Source organism: Aphelocoma coerulescens, chromosome 9 (genome assembly GCF_041296385.1).
Source record: "Aphelocoma coerulescens isolate FSJ_1873_10779 chromosome 9, UR_Acoe_1.0, whole genome shotgun sequence".
In the NCBI taxonomy this organism is placed as follows: domain Eukaryota; kingdom Metazoa; phylum Chordata; class Aves; order Passeriformes; family Corvidae; genus Aphelocoma; species Aphelocoma coerulescens.
In genome coordinates, this window is record NC_091023.1 from 18,679,349 (window position 1) to 18,701,588 (window position 22,240).

Sequence of the window (22,240 nt, forward strand, 5' to 3'; positions counted from 1 at the left end):
GTATTTTTTTTTCTTCTTAGAGTGCGAGTTAATGCATTTATAGTACATTCTCTACAACTTATTTGAAGTTCACCAAGATTAATAAATAATTACCAATAATGAAGTCACTGAAATGCTTACAGCCATGCGTTTATACCCAGTCTGTCAGACAGAAAAGCAAGCAAGAGTCATCTTTTGTTTGGGTTGGGGCTTTTTTACGGGTTTTGGTTTTTTTATTTCTTAGAAGCATTAATTAGAAGATGTGAGAGAAGAAGTCATTAGAATAAGCCTTGCATGTGTTTACAAAAAACCCCAGTGTTAAAGATCATCTCATAGTGTTCGGAATATTCACATTTGACTATATACCTCTGAGAAGCTTCTGGGCTTTTTCACTGCAAGCTAGAGTTTCTGCAAAATCTCGAGAAAAAGATTATTAATGATGCATTCTAAAGCATCATTAGTTCATCATCACTTAGTTCAACAAAAAATATTAAGCAAACCCAATTTTATCTAAACTGCAGTTCCTAGGCCAAAGGGAACAATTAAAAAAACCCCCAGAAAATGAAAAACCCACAACAAAACTCACCCTGCAAGAAGCCAAATGCCACAATTCTGACTTCATTTCCTCTGTTGTCTTCTTCATTATCATTTAGATAATTCATACTTAAGTTATACCCGTCTCATACACTGGAGTTACCTGATGCAAATTCTGTCTCCCTTTGTAAAAACCCTAATTTGATACATTATGTCAGACAAATTGGAGAGACATACAAATCATAATTATCTAAATTTAATTATACCCTATAAAAATACCATGTCTGGTCCCCAAACCATCAGCTACTTTTCCAAAGGTGCAAAGTATGATCTGAAATCTTGTGTAGACAAGACACACATCTCCAGAGGAATGGCTGCCTGAAGAGAACATACAAATTATAACATTAACAACAGGTTAAGCTTCTAATACCTGGCAATTTTATACAGCTTTAGACCTAGAAGCTTGGTAAACAAATTTGTGAGCTCTCTCTTTTCTTGGGAACACCAGTTTTGCCTTTTGCCCACAGGGGGGACAGGGGGAAAGTGAGGGGCAGTTTGAAGTCCTCTTGTAAAAAGGAACTCAGAACAACACTTATAAGTATCACAACTGATCCTGTCAGTTACAAAGAAAGCAACAAGAGATATTTACCTTTGCTGTATTGTTTAGGTTTTTTTAAAAGAAATAAGTCTGTTTATTCAAAACAAATTTTACAAAACAACTGTCTTTCTGTAGTACAGAGCAAAGTTTAAGAATAAATATTGAATACTTTGTATAAAAATTAGTAATATCAAAGGGAAACCGATGCAAACCAAACAAACAGGTAAAAAAAAAAATTAGCATTAAATATGCTGTGCAACAATGTCAAACTCTTAATGAGGAGTGACCATTCAGGCTGATACAGTTTTATTTGTAGAAGTACCAGCCCTGCATTGGAGCACCGAGACTATTGTTAAAAAAGATTCCTGATGGAAGTGTACAAATCTTAATTTGTGTTTACAATCAGAAAATATGAAGTCTTCTCTGTCTCCATTTTTTGAAAGGAGTGCCTTCATGCTTTCCTTTTTATTCAACAAGCAACTTCTTTTCACTGCAGCAAAAGAAAATGCATACTACAAACATCAAGGCCCTTTTAAGATTAAGAAACAATCCAAACAACACTCAAACCAACTGTAAAACAAAGTATTTCAATGGTCAAAAGTGACTTTCAGATAATGGCAACTACATTTAAGCAGCATTTTAGATGTTAGCTGGTTAAAGCTACTTAAAGCTTACTTTACTTTTGCTTGTATAAGTGAAAACAAATCCCAACACATAGTTATGCTGGAAGACTATAGTCTTACTAGTACATTTTGGTTGCATACTGCATAGCATATGAAGACCCTCTTTCCCTTCAGTGAACAGGGTGGCTTTTATCAGTGGAGTTTTGCTGTGCAGCTTTGTTGATTTAAATGGCTCACAACAAGTCAGAAATCTGATGAAGCAGCTTTCCTTCAATACAGAATAATACTTTCTCTATATGTGCATTTATTTTCTCTGTATGCAACAGGTTATATAGATCTACATCCCCAGTACTATTATCCATTTGTTTAGGCAAGAAAAGGAACTGCATTTGTTCCTTCTGAAAAATAGCTGTTATACTCTTCGGTCATTCTGACAATGATAAATGATTTATTTGTGGGCTCTTTATATGCCCAATATTTGAGACAGTTAGGAATCTTATTATCTTCCTTCTGCAAAACCAATTGTAGAAAGTTGCACATTTGACTTAAGTCTAGTAGCTACCCTCCATCTGAACAGCTTAGAGAACAGTCAGCAAGCTCCCTCTGGATTCTGTCTACACTGACAGATGCCATTATCCATTCCAACCAGAAAACCTGCAGCACAGCTTCAAGAGCAGTAGCAGTAGTTAAACCAAGTTTACTACTCACAGCTTCAAATTAGCAAGTCCTGTATAGCTACCACAGGTTTGGCAATTAGCAACTAAGATATCTGTTCTGAGAGTCTGTGGAAGCACCTTTACTGAGCTGTGCAAGGACTGCAGACAGCCTACAGCTCTGGTTCTCTGCAGTATCTTTATGGCACCACAGGACAACTCATAAGGGCTGCAGTTTGCACATCAATTAGCTCTATTTTGGTTTAGAAAGCACAGGTATTTTGTTCCTTTGCAAGTGATATTAACATTGAGATATATTCAAGGTACAGGGGTTTGTGGACACAAACAACCCTGAAATTTTAAAGACAATTTTGACTTCATGAGAAACATTTTAGTTATTATGATTTGTGTACTGAGTTTCTGTGAATCACCATCTCCCTATCCCTTCAATGCAAAGTCAAAGTTTGTACAGAAAATATCCTCCCTCGCTGTTAGGACAAGCATGAAAATTTGCTTTTTGAAGTCTTTAAGTCTTAAACTAGCTCTGTGTAACATTCTCGGGCACTTTTGCTTGCTTTTCACCTCTAGAATATTGGAAAACAGAAGCATTATTAAAAGAAAACTAATTTAACTTATATGCTTATTAAAAATTGAACTTTTTAAATACGTTGATTCAGTTTTCAGAAGACAGAGAAATATCAGCCCAACCAGTTACATGAGTAGTGTTTGACTTTTATAGCTTCACATTCTAATGGCGGTTCTTTTGTTACTTAAAATCACCAAGTCAGAGGGCATTCAAACACTCTTTCGCTATTTCAAAGATTTAGGGAACTTTGAGAAAACAATTGTAGCAGGTCTTCACTTCTAGCACTATTTGTCAACTGTGCAGGTCCAGACAGACTTTGTATGAAGTATTGAGAAATGGTGAATATTTGTAGAGAGTTTACACTGCCTTAAGCTACTGTGATAGTCTCATTCATCAAGCCAGAAGTTCCACTTTCCTCGTGTTTTGAAAGGTCTACTCCATTTTGATATAACAGATTTTTTTTTGCCAAGTCTTAGTTCACCTAGCTTTTAAAAAAAACCATCAAGACTTACTGACAAGTTCAAAGAAACAGACATTTTCAACAAGCATTTCAAAGTCTAGAAGTCAAGTCCATTATAGTTCACTTATAATCCAGACTTGCATCCCTTGAAGAGTGTAAAAAAAACAGCCTACAATGTAAAAAGTTGAAGTACAACAGGAGAGCTATTCCAGTAAGTCTCTGAACAGGATCTGGGACCATCTTCTTCCTCTCCCTCTGCCCACCCCAAGTATTCATGTGTAAATTTTACCTCTTTCCATGTTTACATATATTTTGGATAAACACCTAAAACGTTGTTGCTCTGTCTTGGCTCAGTGGATCTTCAATGCAGATATTCAAGTATTAAGAAAACGCAGCTGAACAAGGATATGTGTCCACATAGTACAGTTTACAGAGAAGCACAATATTGACTAGTCTGCAGTACATTCTACCCCAAATCCCTGAAGAAATCGTTTTAACTTTGGGATCTGTAGCCTGCTTCCAGAGCTGGCGAAGATCATCTACGTGTCCATGAGATGTCATCATCTTGTTATAAATGCAGGGATGATATGGAGCCTTTCCTTCCCCAGAAAAAAATACATGATATTGTGGTACAATTCCCATTTTATTGGCACAGAGACCCATGAAAACATCATCTATATAAAGACTTGTATTCAGAGTCAATGAAGCCTCATAGACTTTAGCTGCTACATCATTTGATACTACATATGCAGCTCCTGCTGTGTAGTCAGGGTAAGAGGGCCACTGGTACATTTCATATGGAACATAGTATTTGCTACTCTTGTCTCTTACGGGAGGGGATCCGCGATGGACACGACCAATCCAGAGATCCTGAGCACCCATTTGTGCGAGACTTTGGAGATAAGCAACGAGATTTGGCATATGGATAAATATATCATCATCTGCAGACATAATGAACCTGGCATGAGGACAGTAGGCATTCACCCAGCTAAACTGCAAAAGCAATTTAAGAGTAAGGTTGTGAAAAGTATCCAAGAAGTCTTGCTGAATCAAATCATGGTATTTCTGGTCTTCGAGCTCAAGTTCTCTTTGTCGCTGTGTTTTCTGCAGATGGTCTGTTGGTCGTCCTAAAGCAAAAAGAGTTTTAATGTTGGCATTAAGTTGAGAACGAACATACTTCTCATTACCCCAGGTTTGTCTAATTGCATCCCTTCGATGACGGTTTTCAGGAGAAGTCTTCACAAACAGTAGGAGAAGGACATCCTGCTGCTGACATTTCTCTCTGTGGTTGATCAAGTACTGGTAGCTTGATACTCTGTTCAGGTTATCCTTGCTGATAGACAGGCTGTCATTCACAAAATGGTAGCTATTTATGAGGTATCTGTAGGAATAGGACTTCATATGGCTCACAATGTGATTATCAAACGGTACCCAAAAAATCATGAGACACAGTATGAAGCAAGTGGCACATAGCTGCAAAAAATGGCATTTTCTAACTCTTCTGGGACTAACAAACATTCTGATGCAGTTTTTATAGTCCTTATTCTTGTTCAGGATCAGAGTTTTTACAGTGCTTGTGTTTTAGTGTAAGAGCACAGTGTCACCCTTCAAGATAAGTGTCCCTTGTAAGGCATGATGTCTTTCATTCAGTATCCTTGTGAAGACAGCTTTTGTTCACAGACTTCACAAGTCATCTTTCTCAAAAAACGTTTTTCTTTGATTGAAAGAACACAGGCAGTTTTGAAAGATGAGACTTGCAGATGAGTATTTTCCCTTTGGGGCATTTTGAAGCAAACACTACAGTTCTAATCGGACCTTCTTGTGTTTCTTTCCTTCATGAAGATGAACACCTGCCAATTCTGAAGGGGGGAGAGGAGAAAAGTTTAAGGGAGCTGTTATTAACACATTTAGTTTTAGGTTTGGTCATGGAAATGAGCTGAATACTCAGTCACTGCCCATCACCACCCACACACACATCCCTCTCACTCCCCAAAATATGAAAAGAACCGACTGGAAGCAAGTCAGAGGCGGTCAGTGGCCCGGAGCAAGCTTGTGGAGGCCAGTGAAAGAGGAGACAGACACAGAAACCTCTGTCTTAGACCCCCACTGCCATTAGCCGGCAGATTACAATATTTTAAAGTTCCTCTAAGCTCGGAGAGCGCCGCACCCTACAAATGGCCGGGTTTACAAAATGCCTTTTGGGCCGGCAGTCTGCTAAAGACCCAGAGCCAGGCGGAGCCCTGCGACTGCTCCGGGGGCAGCGAGTGCCAGGCGAGCGCCCGGCAGCGCTCCGTGTCCCCGCCCCGCCACCCCCTTGCGCACACTGGTCCTTCCCCCCGAGCCCTGAGGGCGCCGCGGTGGCCTCGTCCCGCACCGTCCCCGCCGCGAAGCCCCGGCACGGCCCCGCTGCTGTGCCCGACGCCGGCGGCCTGAGGGGAGCGGCCTGAGGGGAGCGGCCTGAGGGGAGCGGCCTGAGGGGAGCGGCCGTTGGGCCCAACGGCTGCGGCGCCAGAGGGGCCGCGAGCCCCCGCGCCGGCCGCTACCGCACCCCCCAGCCCGGCAGCTTTCGCCGGGGGTGCGCCGGTTAAACGGCACAGGGGACACACACACGGACCGGCACACGGACCGACACACGGACCGGCGCACGGACACACGGACCGACACACGGACCGGCGCACGGACCGGCGCACGGACCGGCGCACGGACCGGCACACGGACCGACACACGGACCGGCACACGGACACACGGACCGACACACGGACCGGCACACGGACCGGCACACGGACCGACACACGGACCGACACACGGACCGGCGCACGGACACACGGACCGGCGCACGGACCGAGACACGGACCGGCGCACGGACCGGCGCACGGACCGAGACACGGACCGAGACACGGACCGGCGCACGGACCGGCGCACGGACACACGGACCGACATACGGACCGACACACGGACCGGCACACGGACCGGCACACGGACCGGCACACGGACACACGGACCGGCACACGGACACACGGACCGGCACACGGACCGACACACGGACCGGCGCACGGACCGGCTCTCTCGTTAGGTACCCTGCCACAGGTACACCTCTCGACACCGCACAGCTCACACTTCAGCGCTGCTGTCTCTGCCACCAGCTAGGGTTTAAGTGAAGAATCCAAAGCACAAAAGGCCACCCAAGCCCAGCCTTCTTGCCCTTGTAGCCGGAGTTGTCTCTGCTATGTAATAAACAAGAACAGCCTGAAGTAGCAACTGCTTGTTCATCCCGTAAAAAGCAAAAAATAGCTGTCAAGCAAGAAATGTAAGACTAGCACCGTAAGGAATGACATCCCACAAACTAAGCATTTGTTGCACAGAAACAACCCCTGGAGCAAGAGAGCACAAGCTATCGCTTTCAAGTCAGAAGTTACGTGCAGCACAAATGTTTTGAAACTGCTTTAGCCATCTGAAGTCTTGCAACTAGATAGCAAGAGAGAACATAACACAGTATACAGCGATAAGAAAACTTGGGGCAATTTTGTGGTGCTCCAGGAAGGGGACCAGCTGCTCAAAATGGAAATAATGCACTGGTGTTTCTGAGGATTGCAGGTTGTAATGCATAACAGAAAAGCTGTATGGGCAGTTTGGTGAATCAAAGTCAGTCAGCGCTTTTTATAGCATCAGTTTAAACCCTTTTTATTTTGGAAACATGAAGTTAAACAATGCACTTCAGAGTTATAAACTCAGCAACTTTACAATAGGACACTATTGCAAAGCTTACTCTGGTTTCAGATGAAGCACAGGAATGCAGACAAGCTGGAGTGTTATAGAAATCCCAATATTTGGTAGTTTCTTTTGAAGGAGTGTGTCTGAAGATACCAGGCAGTCAGGTTGTTCACTGCTATCATGATAAAAGCAGAGGACTGAAAGTACAGGCAGCACAAGGCAATCTATTTAACCACACGAAGCAAAGTTTACCTTGGTAAACAAGGGATACTCATCACCAAATACAACTTTTTTAGATTACACTTGGATAAGTTTGGGAAACAGTCTGCAACTGCCCGTGCCATTTGGTAAAAGGACACAAGTCAACACCACAGATACAAAGGACACGGTCACTGAGAGCTAGCAGTGAAACTAACCTACATGACAGTTATTTCCCCCTAGGGAAAAATAACAGCCTCCAGAAAAAACCAAAAACACCAACAACACGCAAACCAAACCCGCACACCAAAAAAATCGACCACAAAACACATCATGGAAACAGCTTTAAATATGGAGCAGCTAGCAGGGGACAAGAGACATGCACAGACTCAGTTTTCTGCTTCCTAGCACCCTTTCCTGAAGTCAGGGATGCCGGAAAGAGAACTTAAGCTTTTCCTTGGAGAAAAAACAAGCCAGAAAATTAACTGGCTAAGGGCTGGAACAGTCTGGAGTGTTATTTTCTTGTTCTAGTTCAGCAGAACTAGATGAACCATTAGTAGACAAAAGTTGTTCAGAATCCTTCTCAGAAAAATACCTCTCAGGTAAAACTTTAGAATGTGACAACAGATGAGCAATACTGATGAAAAGTAAGGAGGTCTATACCCACTTGCCCATCTCTCTCCAAAAAAAGTATGGAGACGTGCGCCAAAGGTACAAATGCACAAGTAGAGTCTCTCTGATTGTCAGAACTTTTTATAGCCCATTTACAAGACTCAGCCTTCAGGCTTAGTCATGTTCTCCTTCCCTTAAAAGGAAAACAGGTTGAGACACCACGGGAGCTATTTGCTGCCATTTAAATTTCGTCATTCCAGGAAAAGAAAATAATCCAACTCACCAGTGTGTTCTCCCTAGCAAGAGGAAACACCATGGAACAGAGACAAAACCATGCTTGACAGTCATTTTTCTGACCATAATTAAGGTGTTTTTTCCTCTTGGTGTGCATTTTCTTACTTGTGGTTGAAAGCTGTTAGATTCACTCTAAGATTGGAGAGAGATTGAGCCTTCCTTTCCGGCAGCTTTAAGATTAGAACTGCATGTGGTATTCTCCCCAGTTGCAAGTACTGCAGGCTTTTGCCATCCTGTAGCAATCCTGCCTTTCCTAAAGGAGTTTGTTATTTAACCTTTCAATATTACCAGAAGCATGACTCATTGTAGCAACTGTTCACTATTCTGTGTTTTGCATTTGGAGTATATTCTAGAGTGAAAGAGGAGCTGGCATAGTTGGACTTGCAAACTCAATAGTTTGTAGAGTGACCACTATGGGAAAGCAAATCCTTAGGGAGCTACTTTAACTGTTCACAGAAGTCAATATTTGAAAAAAGTCAGTATGAAGTTTATTTCAGGATAGAAGTAGAACAGTTTTGGAAAGTCAGCTAAGGAGAGACAGACAAGAGACATCCTAAAAAACCACAGAGACACCCTAGACATGAAACACCAGAGGCACAGACCCTCACAGAAAGAACCACAAAGAGACAACATTCACACAAAAGACATCCTACGTGGAGATTTTTTCCAACACCACTCTGATAAAAACCTAAACCCAAGAGACCAACTAAGACAGAAAGAACATCTCAAAACTCCCAGCTACGAATTTTGTCATGTGGTACCATACACAAGCTGGGCTTCAATACACCACATCCCTGCACAACATGTATTTTAGGACAAAGATCATAATGTATAGTTATTTTTCCCACCTAGGTCAGAAGATATGTTCAGATCACAAGTGGCTTTGCCAGGCAATGCAGGATATACCAGGAAACATTTTAAATAGAACCATTTTTTACAATCAACTTGTAGCAACTGGCCCTTTCACATCAGCAACTCTTGGTTAAAGTTCAGAAGACCTACCAGAAAGATTGAAGACCTCAAACATTACCTATTTCCAAATAGAAGTTACCTGAAGAGCTGCTGCTTTCTATGTCCATATTTTGTCCTTGGCTGTTGGGGGCAGCCTCAGACTCACTCTGCCCCCAGTCCTTCCCTCTTGTCCTTACCACACCAACCTTCCACAGCTTGCAACAGCTCTGGAATTTATATAGTTGCTCAGCAATCCAAATTCAGGTCCTCCCAACCTCTTGCCCCCCAAAAGCAACCTGCTGAATCCCTGAAGAAAGTATCAGAAAGTGGCTAATTGAGGTCAAGCTGTGCCTAACCTAAGTGCACAGTATGACTAAAGGGTTTCCTTTTGTAGAACCAGATGTAACATACATTGTTTCTAAAGCTTTCCATCTTTTCAGTTCTAAGGCTACTGCCAGGCTCTGGTACTACAGAAGTTTTGAAGCCCTAGGACAGGCTTTTGCTCTGAAGTCAGGATAGTTCTGCCACATGAGCTACTCCATACCAGCTTGTTTGACACTGGAGTGGATGCCCAGCTTAGAAGGCACACTGTAGAGATGCTCCCTCCTGTTTCAGCTGCACTCCATCCTGCTTGTTCCATCCTGACATCAGATGTCACAGGGTGACATGAGACATCCTCTAAGCTGCAACACAACTTCTACAGCACTAAAGGAATGTGCCCAACCACAGAGGTGACAGAGGCAGATATGCTGCAGCTACAGCTGTATGGGCCAAGATTATCACTGCCTAGCTTTCAATTCAGACAGGTGTGTCAAACCTAGTATAAGGATGGGACAATCCTGAAGAGAGTTGGATTTTCTTGAAGCTGTCAAAATCTGTTTAGAAAGGGGCTATGGGGTTCAAAGAACACATCTTGATATGCTTGAGGGTTCTGTTTGTTAAGTAGAATTTAAAACTTTTTTGCCATGTTCGAAGTAATTTAAACAGTTATAATTCCTGTGAAATTGAAGTCTTCCTTCTCTAGTATTGATTTATGTACTGTTTACACCCAAAGTCCAAAGGAAATCTAGTCAAGTTCACACATCAAATAAGCCATTGATACACAAGTTTATCAAGATTTTTCATTATGATTGACTAATTGAAGGTTAAGAAAGTATGTGTCTAAGTTAATGGGAGCAAAGCCTGAATGGAGTTTGCTGGTTACAGCTTTAGCTACAAGATTATGTAACCCAGGTTCCTCTGATAATTTTTCTGTTGCTGACATGTCTTCACAAGTCCTGTTATCTGTCATCTCTTCCCCAGCCTATGTCTTCCTTCTTCACTTCCCAATATTTGAAAAGTTCTTATATATTAAGTAGTTGCTTTGAAACTAATCTCCAGGTTTCTCTTTTATGGGAGCTGAGTCACAAAAAGCAGAACAGAAATACTAAGTAGGTTACATCCTGGCACTTCTAAGACTTCCTGCCATAGTGACAGGTCACTTCAGGAGAAAAGATGCAGTAAGTTACTTACCTAAGTCTGCCTTCCTACATAGTTTGCTAGCACCAAGAAGAAAAAAGATCACAAACAGCCTGCAAAGAAAATAATTTCAAGTAATGTCAAAACTTCCAGTGTTACACCTTGTTCTGTCCAAACTGTTGAGAAATGGAAGCTAATTCAGCCAAATATTCTGTAGGAAAATATGGTCACAATGGCAATGGAATTAACAAAAAGAAACAGTTCAGCGCTCCAAAGATCTATGAAAAGTTTAGAATCAGGTCACAGATGTTGCATCAATAAGGAACATAATGCATCAATGGCTGACAGTAGCTTTGTAATTTTTGTTTCAAGAACATATAACCCATCTTCTGCAACCTCCTATGCAGGCTTCACCTGCAAGCTCTTTAGTTTGCCTGCAAATCCTACTCAGGGTATAGATTTCTGGGATGGTACACCAGCATTTTTACATGCTCTTTGTGCATATGTTGAGGACTTCTCAGGTTGAACAGACACCTGATTTTCCATGAAGGTGAACATCCAACACTTTGTAAAACACGAACTCTTTAAATGACTCTGAAATTGCTCAGTCAAGAGGAATCCCCTTGTTAAAAACAATGGGCATTGAAGCACAGCACTTCCTCCAGGGAAATTCTGTATCAGAATAACTACAACAACACCTAGAAAAATGAGCCATTTGAAGCTGTGCCCACTTGCTGATTCTCATTGATGGCTAAAACTTGCAAGTGCTGAGCAATGTTGGCAGAGAAATTAAAAGGATGGCAAAGCTTTAGATGGCAATTGAGTAAAGCAGTTCAATTCCTTCAGGGCTGGAAGCAGAAACAGGTTGCAAATGCTTAGCACTGCCAGGAAGCAGCTAATTGCCAATAGAGATTTAGTTTCTACAGAGGTTTTTCACTTACTGTAACTATTGGGTGGGAAGAAAGAGTGATTTCTTCAGTCTCCCCTAAAATGAGCTGAAAGCTTCCCAGCTGCTACAAGCCGAGGTAAATGGAGACATCTGCCAGAATGGACAGATTTGCCTTCTTAAATTGCTTTCATCAAGATCAGTTGCACAAAACAGCCACTATGGAGATGGCAGGAGAGGAGCAGGACCACATCTTTCAAGCATCAGTCTACATTTAGACTGCAATTCTCAGTTGTTTTAACCTCCCATATCCACTGCAGACTCTTCCCCATACAAGCTGGAAGGAAGGATGGCATTTTCTAGCATGAGTCTCCAAAATATGAGTCATTTAGTTCAAGGGATTTTGCATAAAATGCACAAGCACCAACATGAATTTTTTTGCTTTGCATGCAGCAGATTGGGTGAGAAGAGCCTGCTCTTTGCAGTGAGAGCAAGGATAATATTCTGAAGTTTCAGTCTGGCAGTGACATGATTGAGGACACATGTCCTCATATTCTGAGAAGAGTTAAGTTAAGCACTTAATTCTCACACAGACAAGTCAGAGCTCTGAGACACAGCTACAAAGGCTGTAATGGCACCTATTGTACAACCCACCACATCTGTTTTGGCAGCAATGAGCTCTAACGATGCACTGAGCAGCAGTCCGAATTTATGTAAGTTCTCTTTCACAGTGCAAGCATTTAAAGACATATGAGACTGGCACACATTCCTTTCTACTCCCCTGTGCCAAGGCAAAAGGAGGTAGGAAAGGGGCAGAGCACATTAACTGCAGCTGTTAATGCTACCTCATTAGTACAGCCTCTGGAAAGTCACCTCCCTCTCCATTTTACAGTAGATATTTCTGTTTGTATTTGGAGTCTTATCTGGAAGCTTCTGTGCAAGTGGTGTAACGAGTTTTCTAGTGATTATAATATCACTTACTCCCAGGATATTACAAACACAGCTTGCCTGCAAAAGTGGGCAAGGACCACAAGAGGCATTACAAAGGACTTGCCACTACTTTCTATCCCACATTAGTGTATTCACCTCTTTACAAAAGTGTATTGCAGGCAATATTGCAAGAAGGACATCCCATTAAACATGGCACACTTTGAGCTGAACATAGAAGAAAACTATTTTCCCCATACTAGAGAAAGCAGTTGTGAAATATTAAGGGTCCAGTACAAAACAACACTGGAAGACAAGAATTTGCAAATTCCCTAGTTAGGCATTAATACTAAATATCCCTGTTTCATGGCATGTTCCAGTTGAAAATCTACAACATCAGGGCCCCACCTAACCAATAATTTTTTTGCTGCTGTTTTAAGCCCATTCAAATATTTATTTGCAGCTAGATCTAGAGATGTTATTTCCTGCCTATTTTCCCCACAAACCTAAGGTGATTTCTGTTCCAGTCTTCAGGCCATACCTGAAGATCAAGCTGAACAACTCTCTGAAGCAGACTTTTTCCATGTTAGCTGCCAAAGTAAAAGAGTAAGTCAAATTTCAGACTGACACCACTAACTGTAAGACTAGTTCGAGCTGCCTTTCTATGGGGACTCTCAGAAACCTTTCTTTTGCCCAGTAGGACTACTTTTAAAAAATGCAGTGAGTTAGAAAGTGTGTGAAGGGCTTGTTTAAACAGGAGGCTAACACCATTGTACCACGGCCATTTCTAGGTTTTAAGATTTTCATTCCAGAGTAAATATTCTCTCATCTGCTTCCCAGTCTATCCCTCTTCCTAAGACACTACTGTAGCCTGTGATCCCAATTCAGCATCAAACTCCAGATGGATGTCCCATACTGCAGCAAGAGCTTGGATGTTACATGGGTGTGCCATATGGGCATTGAGGCTGGAAGACAGACAAATGAGAATTTGTAAATTCAGTTTTAGATTAGGATACAGGGTGTTTTTGTGCCAAAGGATTGTGTTTTTCTCTTTCAGGTAGACCAGTGATGAGAAAACATGTTGAATTAAAAATGTCAAATACACTGGTTAACTTACAGGGTATGGGAGCTGGTGGGTTTTCTTAGTGTTCTATTAGATTAACTCTCCCTGTTCTACACTGAAGTTAGCACAGACCAGAGGTGAACTCTTGAGTCCACATAGCAGAGTATCATCCCATCAAGACTTCCCAGATCAGTTCAACTGCATAAATTTGCCTGTCTCTCTTAAGCATGGCTCATTCACCTCAGCCAAGTCTCATGCTGACTTACCATCCAGACACCATTTAGGCTCTATAGACAACTGAGCATGACCGAAGTCCTGCATCACCTTTTTCTGCATCAAATCCTTTCCTCCAAGTTTCTTTTCCCAAATACACAAGTAGAGCCCAGGGAGACAAACCTACAGGTTTGCTTGTACCCTGCAAACCGCATACAAAGCTGGGTTGCAGAACACTAGTGCTGGTTCCCACCCTAAGTCAGAACCGACGCCACTTTTGCTAAAGACTCTTCCATCTTGATGACCCAGGTGACACAGTCAGGACCATAGCCTGGTTTTCAGCTCTGTTGTCAGGGAGGTGTCCAGGTCTGCAGTTTCAAGGCCATGCTTTCCCCACCACACAGACACACCCAGCAAGCACCAGGTCCAATGCTCCACTGAATCCACCAGGCACAAAGCTGTACCTCGAGCAAAGCACACACTCACACAAAGGTCTAGTAATTTAAGCTATAGGATGCTGCTCTGTGGAGAAGAACAATACTTCTATCAACATCTAAGAAAGCACATGCATATGTAATTAATTATAAAATATGAGCTTTCTGGTTAATGACAATGAGGAAGAGAACCTCTTTAAGATGACCCCTAATGGCTCATCCCCTCCCATGAACGTAGTGGAGCTGCCATTACCACAACACTTCAAAGGCTTCCTCTTGAGACCACCAAGAGCAAATATAGCCCAAGCCACTCCATCTTTCCATACACCCACAGGCCTACATGCACTTAAGAACAGACAGTCATTGCCCACTGTTCCTTGGCCCTGAACAGAGTCTGCCCTTGTTCATTCTCACCCCCTCCCGTTCACTGCTGTGCACAGCTGCCACCAGCTCTTAAGCTGAAAGAGAGAAGTGCTGTATTCTGCTCAAGGCTGAGGGAAGAGGAAGGTTATTAATGACCCTGTCTGCTTCTTGCATAATCCCATCTAGTGGGATGTCTTCTTTCATTAATAGGAAATGCATCTATCCGAATCAAGCAAGCAGCCTATCTGATCACTTATTCACTTCTTGTTTAGCATTTGTACTGCAGTTATTTTCTTAAGAGATTAATTGCCATTTGGGGTAGCTCAGCAGTAATTTGATAAAATTGTTTCAACACATGCAGATGCTGTGTAAATGTGAAGTTTATATATACTATATACACACACACACACATTTTCTATAAAAGCATGAAGTACCAGTCATTCAAAATGTACCAGCAGAAGTTAAAGAACTCACATTTTTAACTACTTTAAAATTAAAGTTACACAAACAGCACCTTAAATTCAGCTAAAGAGTCACCCTAACTTGAGGCAAATAATTATCTAGAAATAGCAACACATTAGACTGTCCATTTCTCCTAACTTCCAGCTTTCAATTCTGAAAGCATTTACAGTCTTCACAGACCTAAGAAAAGCCTGGAATAGTTGTAGCATTGAAACTGAAGAAACATTATGTTAAGAGGCACAGGAGACAGTTTGAGTAACCAAACAGCTAAACAAACAAACATTATTCAAACCTGTAAGGTTCATGTTCTCCAATCTCTATTCGTATCAAAAGATCCCACTTGTTGGGAAGGGACTGTCAGTTAGGGGAGAGGGTTATAGAAGACAGCAAAGTTTCACTGTACTAAGTGTACTGGACGAGCTGGCCAGCAGAAAGGACCAGAGAAGATAATGTTTCACCACTGATTTAGCACTGATTCTATGAGATCTGGATTCATATATCCAGCTATCCTTTTCCATTAGTTCAATAGTGAAATGTTTAATTTCAATTATTTTATATGATTTCATAAGTTTCAAGGTTCTAATGTAGTTTACACATTTTAAAGTTTTCAAGACAGTCAAGTATTTCACATCACAAGCTGATAGTTCTCTGAAAATTTAAAAACAGATTCAGTACTGAAGGTTTCTATATGCATATTGGGGGTCTCCATGACTGCCTCAAGCCAGCCATAAAGATGTAAGCATCTCAGATTTTAGGATAATGTGGATGAAGAACCACTTCAGCATATACAAAGGAGCTGCAGATTGGCTGGGATAATAGCGATGCAAGGCTTTGTTTAAGCCTGTCTGCAAACGGGGTGGGATGAATTCCATTAATCCTCTCCTACTTCTGTGGGAACTAAGGAGAATTTTGGCTTTTATACAGCCTCTTCTGCAATGCAACAAGGGCAGGGATTGAACAGGAGATACTTGCCTGATTTTTGTTGTTATTAAATATGGGGAGCTGGAAGAGCAGAGGCTCATGGCAAAAAAGCAAAGCAAACCACCTCTCCTCCCCCACCTCATGCACTTGCGAGAAGCACAAGAGCTGCAGCCCCTGAGGAACAGCATCCTGCAATTCCAGCTCACCACGGCTCAAGTGCCCTCCCTGAGAGCTGCTAACAAACAGCCACAACAAGCCACGAAACAGAGGACTAAGCAAAGAGTTCCTCAGGCCTAGCTTCAAGATGCAAATCAGATAAGAAAAGTCAAACAAAGGAGCTGCAAAACACTCCCAACGTGTTTAATAAGGAGTGGGATTTGTCCAAGACTACAGTCTTTGTAAATTAAATGAAGGAACCTGTGTATTTGCATTTAACCAGAAGTACTTGTCTCAGCTTAGGAGAAAGGGATAATAGGTCACACTAGTCAATAACATCAAGAGCCAGTAAAATAATATTTTTACATATATAAAAATACATGTCTGTTGTGTATATATATGTGTGTGTATATATACACACACACTTATTTGCAAGATCAATGTACGGCCAAGAAAGTAACTAACTACCTACAGCACTGGCATACACACAGCACCAGATTAGGAACAGCTGTGAGGCTACTTTAGTGAAACGACAAATGCAATTCAGTGAGAGACAGAACCACAAAACACCAGTCTGTGGACTGTAGAAGAAAGCTGCAAAGATGGGAGCAGAAGCTTACAAGGCAGGGATGATTTAAGACATGACTTAAGAAGGGAAAACAAAGACGCCGCTAAAGAAGCCTGATCGTTCTAGAAAAGCTGAACTTCGAGAACAATGCACTAAAAAGCCAGTATTTGTAATTACCACAGGACTTTACTCAGGTCTTGCTGACAAAGCAGCCAGAACCTCAGAAAACAATTAGTCATAACTATGGTACCTTTGCCACCCTTATTACCCACTAGAATGCTTCCTACCAAAAATGTAGTGAATAAATATGTTATTGGAAAGTCAGGAAAGTTACAAGAAGAGTTGTGAAAGACTTTGTGTGGTTTTAACAATAAAACACATGGGTTGCACAGTCTGGCGCACAGTGCAAAGTTAAAGACTAAGCATCCTTTAGTTAACCAAGTCAAGTAGCAGAAACTTCATCCTTCCTCTGCCTGTTTCATATTCCATACAAAACCACAACTAATCAGGGGCTGAGGACACAGGGCTGCAGCACTGTATGTAAATTGCTACTGATGAGTAGCAGTTTAAAGAACAAGAAAAACTAAGTTTTCTGCCCTAAGACAAAAGGCCAGTTTTGTGTTACAAGCCTCCTCAGGTCTTAGTGGAAGTGAGACTGGAAGAAACAAATGATGCAGGATACAATAGGAGAAGAAATGTGAGCAGTCTTAGCGGGCCAACAGCATGTTCAATTTGAAGAAACTTTCCTTAGCTCTAACTGCAAAGGACCAATTAAATCCCTTCCCTTAGAGCCACGTCCCAAAGCACCTCCAACAATATGCTCTGTGTTGACAAAAGAAGTTCTTTATTCCCAAGTTCCTACCTCCCCTGAAAGGCGGCAGTGTACCTTCAGAGCATGGCAGCATTCCTGGGAGTTCTGGGTGACAATTTTTTATTCAAGTCTTAAACTACATTCAGAAATCTGGAGTTAGTACCAGACAGTCAACCTTGACCTCATGAAACTGCCTTGCAGAAAGCCAAGACAGGAACACTTACAGCCTGTGGTCTTTGCAGTGTGTACCTGTGTGTCCCTCTTCAACAGTCCTGCCAACTCAGTTGCTTTTGCTTACAACAACATTCTCTTCTTCCGAGGTCTTCTGTTTGCAGGTTGTTTAAGCAGCCTTGGGATCTGCTAGATTTTATGAGTTATTTGGGTATGTGGCAGCCACAGCATCTCCAAGCAGCAATTCTGAGTTGAAGATCAGACTATGCAGCCAACCAAGCAACCAGTAAACTTCAGGACTGGTACAGGTTCATTCTAAAAAGTTGCAATTCCAAAATCAAGGCATGTCATCATCCTACTTCCATGCATTGTGGTGGTTTCCTCATTGACTACAAAATTTAAGTCAAGTGTCATCTGGCAAAAATCCTTCCACAGCATTCTCCCTGTTGCTGCCGGGGCAAAGGTCCTACCTGGCAAACTTATGAAAGAAGGGACCCTCTCTAGTATCCATGACTATTATTTCAGTTTTTGAAGACTCAGGAATGCACAGGTCTCAGTTCAGGATCTGGACCACAATCTCCCAAATGTTGCAAAGAATCCAAATAATATGTCTCCTTTATCAGTGAAAAATCCTGCTTTCACTTCTGCCCAACCTGACTGAGGTGGGCCATGCTGCTTTCCACAGCAATTTAAAGATTAGTTATTACTGAGGTCTGTTTCATAATTAGATAGCCTCACTTGAGAGGTGCACATCCTAGGAAGCTAAGGAAGGTATCTGACTAAACTCTGCAAGGGCCGTGTGGAAGGAAGAGCCGGTAGTGCAATGCTAATCCATCATGTTCTGGTGGTTCCCTCTGCCTCTTTCTGCCAGTTCCAAGGCCCAGCCAGATCCACCGCAGTAACAGCAATGCCACAGGGAGGTTTCCCAACAACAAAACCCCCTCAGCACTTCAGTACTTTCAGTAACCAACATCTTCAAGTTAAAGGATTACCTAGACAGTTGCTCAGGTACAGAGGGATAACCACGGCAGAGGCAATGCTCAGGACATCCTGGATGCCGTAACACTGTAGGTGCAGAGTGACACCAAACACATAAGCCACTGGCATTTCCAATGATAAGCGATGACTTGCAGGGTTTTCCACATGCTTCTCCCTAATCTTTAGGTGAATTACCATTCCTAGCATCAGTACTCACTACTCCAGTTTGGCCAGATGTCAGAGAGACTGTCCCAACTACTGCTTTGGGCAGCAGGAGCAACCAGTTTGTTTCTCAATAATTTGGGATCTCAGAGAAAGCAGAAAGCGATACGGTTTTGTTTCATTCAGTGGAAGACAACCAGTAAGCAGATACTATTATATTTCTAAGCAGAAAAACAAACTAACAAACCCCAAAACTTTTCCTGCAAAAAAGCCCACATTTTTACTGTGATACTACATTTCTGTATATAATAGATGGTGGACTTCTATGAAAATAGTTCTGTACAAAACAACCAGTAACTTCCATAATGTCAGAGAAACACCCAGCTCTGTGTGACAGTCCAGCCTTCTGGAATACTGCTAGAATATTCCATGACTGTTACCAACAGTGACTTACTGTCCCCTGCCCTATTCAACAAGAAAAGAGAAAAACCCTTAGACTGCAGATATTTTTCCATTAAAAAAATTAATTCGCTCCTTTTCTAGCCCCATCCTTTTCCCTTTCCAACTGCTAGGAGAAATGCAAGAAGCGGGGAGAAGTGAGAACAAGGCAGCATCAATACAAACCAGATTTCAACAGCTGCACTGGCAGTTTCAACACTGCTGCTAAGAGATCCTCACGCATGAGCCTGGGCAGTCCCGAGACGAGGATGCTGCAGCACGTACCGAGCTCTCCACTGCCTTGCCGAGCCAAGATAGTTACAGGCGTTCTCATCCTTGTCTTGCACTCAGTGTAGTTGCTTACACCGGTGTAATGGCAGTCTCCCATCTCGGGATACTCCCAAGATCTTGCGCAGAAGCAGTTAACGAAGCTACTTTTCCCAAAACAGCTCAGGTGTTTTCTGTGCTCCCCGCTGAGCCAGTGCGATTCTCCCCTTCCTGGGGCCCCGCCGCCCCCAACCCGGCCGAACCCGCGGCTCTGCCCCGCGCCCCCCTCCCGGCGCGTAACAAGGGCATCCCCAGCTCTCCCGAAACCTTTGAAACCCAGGAGAATCGAACATACTGGGAAAATCGCGGGCTGGAGGACACCCCGCCGACCCCACGGGGTTTCCCCCGATGGCTGTTGCCGCCTCCCGGCAGCCCCGCGACCCCCAGACTTGCGCAAACCGATGGTGATCCTTCCCGCTCCGCGCCTTCCCCCGTCCCCATCCTCCGGGGCATCCGCGGAGCCCGGGAGCGGCCTGGGAGGGGCGGCAGGCACGGAACAGCTTCCAGCCATGCGGCTGCGGGCGCCCCTTCGGGGGAACAAAGGCGGGAGCCGGCGGGCGCGTCCCCGCACACCCCCCGCCGCCAGCATCCCCCTTGGGAGCTCCGCAGCCTGGCCAAGAGCACAGACAAAAAAACCCAAAAGATACTCTTTTTTTAGCTTTGCTTAACGCAAACGCCCTTTTTGAAAGCTTTGACTCTCCTTTTGCCTAATGCGTTTTCTCCTGCCGATTTTTCCTACGGAGTGCCCAAAAGCTGCTCGGGGCGGCGGCAGCCTCCGTGCCCACGTTCCCGGGCAGCGCCGCTCCCGGCCGCGCTCCGCAGGCGCTACCGAGGCCGGGGCGGGCGGCAGCCCCGGCGCTCTCGGGGGCGCGTCCCCGTGTTGCAACGCAGGGCTGCGCGGAGAAACTCCCAGCCGGATCTGCGAGTTTCTTGTGTGAGAAAAGTGGAGGAAGAAAAAAAATCCTACACTTTTCCTGTAGAAAAAAAGTAGTTTGGAGAAATAGGAAGCCGGGAGGGGCTGCTGGAACAGGAGGCGGGAGGAAACGGCGCGCCTTTGAATGGGTTTTTTCACCGCAGGCTCAGGGCATGAGAAAGACCCTGAAAGTGCCACAAAAAGCCTGATCATTTTCTGCCCCCGCTTTTTGTTTTTTCTTAAACATAATCGACTGCCAAACAATCAGAGGTTGGGAGGAATCTGCTAAAAGGCTACGCAGAACAGACATCAAAACTACACTAAAGTTTGGGTCTCGTTTATCCGAGGAATTTGAAATCCCAAAATCCTTCTTTAGGATGGGAGAGGGGCAGGCGCGTACGGCGTTAATGGATGCGGTCTGCACCGAAACCTTGGAAACAAAGCAGTTGGAAAACTCGTTTGTCCAAAGCAGGGAACCGCAATTCCTGAAACGCGGAGAAGTGAGACGCTCTCCTTCCCTGAACAGACCAGCTCTTACAATCCCTGAAGCCAGGCAGAGAAGACGGGGGGAAAAGCATTTAGAAAATCCGAATATTTTCGCTAATTTTAATTACCCGGCGACTCGCTTTAGCCATTAGAGGAACGATCAAGGCGGCAGCTCTTAGCTAGGAAAGCGCGAGCGGCGACGGGACGGCACCCAGCAGCCACCTACCGCACCTCACCTACCGAACTGGCCGGAGAGCTGCTTTCTCCTCCGCTTGCTTCCTCGGGCAGCAGGGACAGGCCGGGCCACCGCGCTCCCCGGCAGCAGATGGGCTCCGGCGGCCCGGGAGCCACCGGCTCCGCCCCCTGCGCCGCGCTCCCCGCGCCCGGCCCGGGCTCCCTCTTTGGCTTGGGCTCCCTCTGTTTGCGAGCACCCTGCCCGCCCGCGGTGCTGCCTGCCCTGCTCCCGAGGAGGTGGTGAGGGTGAAACCGCGGTGTGCTACGTGGGAAAACTGAGTCTTGCGCTGACACTCAGAGTGCTAAAAGTGATGTGATAGATGTTCTAAAGTACTTACATCTTAAAAAATTTTTAGGGAGGCCATAAAAGTTTAGCTAATTGCTCCTCAAGTCTCCATGGTGCCAAATAACATCTTATTGCTGGTAGTTAGTTTGTAGGTCACAGTGAAACTTGCTTGTCTCATTTCCTGCTGGGAATCTTCGGAGGAGTAAGAAAGTGTGATTTAGGGTTTCTCCTTGTCTTCTACCTTCCCCATGAAACCTTGGTGACTTTCTTACACCAGCCTGAGGGAAATGCCTGATTCATTGAAGAACATCAACAGTAAGGCAGTCTCCGTGGGCAGTAGGACTAAGACAGAAGTATTTAAAAAATAAACCAAAGTAAGTGCTATGAGCGCGCCTTCCTTGAATACACTTCTGCCAAACTTTTGTAAAGAGAAAAACTGGATTTAAAAATGGCATTCAGATTTGGTTGAAAAGCCACAACAATGCTGTGCCTTGTGTGGTTTCATAGAATCACAGAATCATAGATTTCTCACTGACTATAAATATCAAACACAAACCCATTGTGTATCTCCCATTCTTTCACATGACTGTGATTGATCTGAATCATTCCTGACCTCATCATTGACTTCATAGAAGTTTAGCTATTGCATATCATGACAATTAGGGTCTGTTTGTCACTTTACAGCCATAAACCTGACAACATCTTTGTGAGGCAAGGAATTGTTTTCTTTTCACACACAAGAGAGAAAATAGAGATAGGAATACTGTTGTCAAGGTCACCCAGC

The 22,240-nt window shown here is 43.6% G+C and overlaps 2 protein-coding genes across 16 annotated transcripts in view; one reads left to right on the top strand and one right to left on the bottom strand.

Moving 5' to 3' along the window:
* Positions 1–22,240, top strand: part of MCF2L2 (MCF.2 cell line derived transforming sequence-like 2) — a 156,304-nt gene that overhangs the window by 79,233 nt on the left and 54,831 nt on the right. The window lies entirely within an intron of this gene.
* Positions 17–21,285, bottom strand: B3GNT5 (UDP-GlcNAc:betaGal beta-1,3-N-acetylglucosaminyltransferase 5). Its single transcript, XM_069024104.1, has 2 exons — positions 21,177–21,285; positions 17–5,292 (listed from the first exon to the last, which is right to left on the bottom strand). The coding sequence occupies exon 2, from the start codon at positions 4,949–4,951 to the stop codon at positions 3,815–3,817; it is 1,137 nt and encodes a 378-aa protein (XP_068880205.1). The 5' UTR covers positions 4,952–5,292; positions 21,177–21,285; the 3' UTR covers positions 17–3,814.